The sequence below is a fragment of the Fukomys damarensis genome, unplaced genomic scaffold (assembly GCF_012274545.1).
Source record: "Fukomys damarensis isolate Sample0158 unplaced genomic scaffold, DMR_v1.0_HiC HiC_scaffold_17, whole genome shotgun sequence".
Taxonomy (NCBI): Eukaryota; Metazoa; Chordata; class Mammalia; order Rodentia; family Bathyergidae; genus Fukomys; species Fukomys damarensis.
This window is the reverse complement of record NW_022900929.1, coordinates 47,159,090-47,161,501: the sequence shown is the minus strand read 5'-3', so window position 1 is coordinate 47,161,501 and position 2,412 is coordinate 47,159,090. Positions and strand designations below refer to the sequence as shown.

Here is a 2,412-nt window from a genome sequence, read left to right as displayed (position 1 = left end):
AAAAAAAAAAAAAAAAAAGAGAGAGTTTCCTGTATTGGGGAATTTTCTGAACAGAGGAGACAATCTGTTGAAGGTGAGATTCAGTGGTGAGAAAGGGGAATGATTTCCTAGCTGAGACTTGACAGGACATTCCTTTCCAACCCTTACCTGGTATTTGAAACGAAGGCATCAGATCTCTTAGAGTAAGGCACCTCTAATTAATGAACATACACCCGAGGATCTAATTAAAGCACAGATATTGGCTGAAGGGTCTGGGTGAGACAAGACTGTGCATTTCTAACAACCTCTCAAGTGACAGGGATGCTATTCATCTGTCAACCACACTGAGTAGTAGGGGTTAGGAAAGACTTCTCTGAGGCTGAAGGATGAAGACAAGTTGACTAAAAGGCCTTCTAGGCATAGAAACCAACTTATGTAAAGGTCCTGTGGTGTGAGACATAAAGCCAAGTGGCTGGAAGGCAGAGAATCTGGGGGAAGAAGTGAAATGGAACTTCAGAGAACCAGTCATCCATCCAGCACCATGTGTGAGTCTAGAATACTTCCCATGGTGAAGGTGATGAAGCAGGAAAGGATGCAATCAGACCTGCATTCTGAGAAGATCCTTCCATCTACATCATAAGTAATAGATGGGAAGGGCTGGGGATGTAGCTCAGTGGTTCTGCCACCTGCCTCATAAGCTCAAAGTCCCAAGTTCAGTCCCTGGCACCAAAAAAAAAAAAAAAAAAAAAAAAAAAGTAATAGATGGGGAAAGGGGTAGAAACGAAGTAGATGTGAACACCAGCCCAGCATTAGGAGGCTCCAGCAAATGTGTGCAAGTGGTAGAGGAGAGAAGCAGAATATCCGAGACCATTCAAGAAAGAAAATGTACAGGAGGATTTGACATAAGGAAGAGAGAAGTCCAAGGGTTGTCGCATGAGCGCCTGGCCATAGCTTCTTCCTTCCCTGCAGAAGGAAGCACTAGGAGATAACCATGTTAGAGGAAGGGAGAACATGAGTTTAGTCTTAGTCATGCTCAGGTCCCTGTGCGACATCCAAAGTAAGAGGTCCAACAAGCGGTTGCTTCGTGGACCTGGGCTCAGAAGGCAGGCAGGAGCTGGAGATGCAAAGCAAGGACTTGGGTGTGCATCGTATGTGTTGGTGGCACTTGAAGCTGTGAGCAGGGTGGGACGCCAAGGTGGAAATGAGAGTGAAATGAAGGGAGGGCCTCAGACCAAGTCTCTGAGGACTGCAGACACTGAATGGTGGTAAGGAAGAGGAGGATGTGCTTGCCACGAAAAAAGAGGCAGGAGAAAGCAAGCCAGGGGAATGTGGGACTTACCAGCTAAGGAAAAAAAGTGTAGAACGGAAGAGGTGGCCAACAGTGCCAAACGCTGTTGAAAAGTGATGGAGATTCAACTAGGATGGGTGATGAAACCCAGAGGAGGCAGCTGCTTGTAGAGGTCTGAATCGGAGCACAGCGCTAAGCCTCCTAAACGCACTAGAGCTGACTGTTTACACGCCTGCCTCTCGCAAGGAACCTCCCCCAAGGTGGCCTGGTCGGCCTTGTTATCCCCAAAGCCGAGGACAAGGCCTGGAACACAGTAGGCACTTAATAACTGGATGTACGATGGGGAAGAACTGGAAACAAGAGGAACCTCTGGCATCTGCCACGGCTACCTACTATCCTTCAGCCTTTTTGTCTTTTTTACCGCAATGGCCTGCAGACCCACTGAGCAGACGACAGAGCCCCCAGCCCCTCCCTCCCCTGGGCCCTGGCCCCCCTTCCTCTCTCTGACGAAGAGTCTGGACTGAAGGTTCTGCTGACGTGGGAAGGGGAGGAGAGTCTGAAGGAAGGGGAGGGGAAAGCAGCGCAGAAAGCGCAGAGACCGAGGAGGCGTCCCGCGGCTGCAGAGCTGCAGAGCGGGGTCTCTTCGGGCTCTCGGTGTCTGGGCATCCGGCGCGCATCTGGGCCAAAGGACAGCGCATCCCTTCGGCGCGGACCGGGAGGCCCCTGCGGTAGGCAAGCTGGCTCCCCGGGTGGCCACCGGGACCCCCGAGCCCAATGGCGGGGAGTAATTTCTTTTATGATTTCATCTGTGTTTGGCTTTAAGAATAGTTACACCTATTATCTTTTGATATTTCAGGGTTTGTTTTGTAGCATTTGATGTTGAATCCCTCTGGGATCTATTTGATTTAGGGTGTAGATTTGAAATTGGGATCATAATTTTTTCAATGACCAGTATTCCAACAGCAAATTCCAATGTCATTTATCTCTTGCTGTTAAAAGCCATCTGATCATACAGTAACTCCCTCCCTTTTCTCAAGTCTTGACTATGCCATCTTACCTATTTCTTATATTTTTGAAATCTAATATAGCTTCACATGGCATTAATTGCTATAAATTATTTTTCAAAAAACATCGTGGCCATATTT

General features: G+C 48.2%; 2 protein-coding genes across 6 annotated transcripts in view; one reads left to right on the top strand and one right to left on the bottom strand.

The window, feature by feature from the left end:
• Positions 1-2,412, bottom strand: part of Il25 (interleukin 25) — a 34,764-nt gene that overhangs the window by 21,434 nt on the left and 10,918 nt on the right. The gene's annotated exons all lie outside the window — the stretch shown is intronic.
• Slc22a17 (solute carrier family 22 member 17) overlaps positions 1,009-2,412 on the top strand; it is a 7,330-nt gene continuing 5,926 nt past the window's right edge. Inside the window, exons 1-2 of the mRNA XM_010637872.1 lie at positions 1,009-1,036; positions 1,780-1,995. Coding sequence (XP_010636174.1) covers positions 1,009-1,036; positions 1,780-1,995 — 244 coding nt within the window. The remainder of the gene's footprint in view (positions 1,037-1,779; positions 1,996-2,412) is intronic.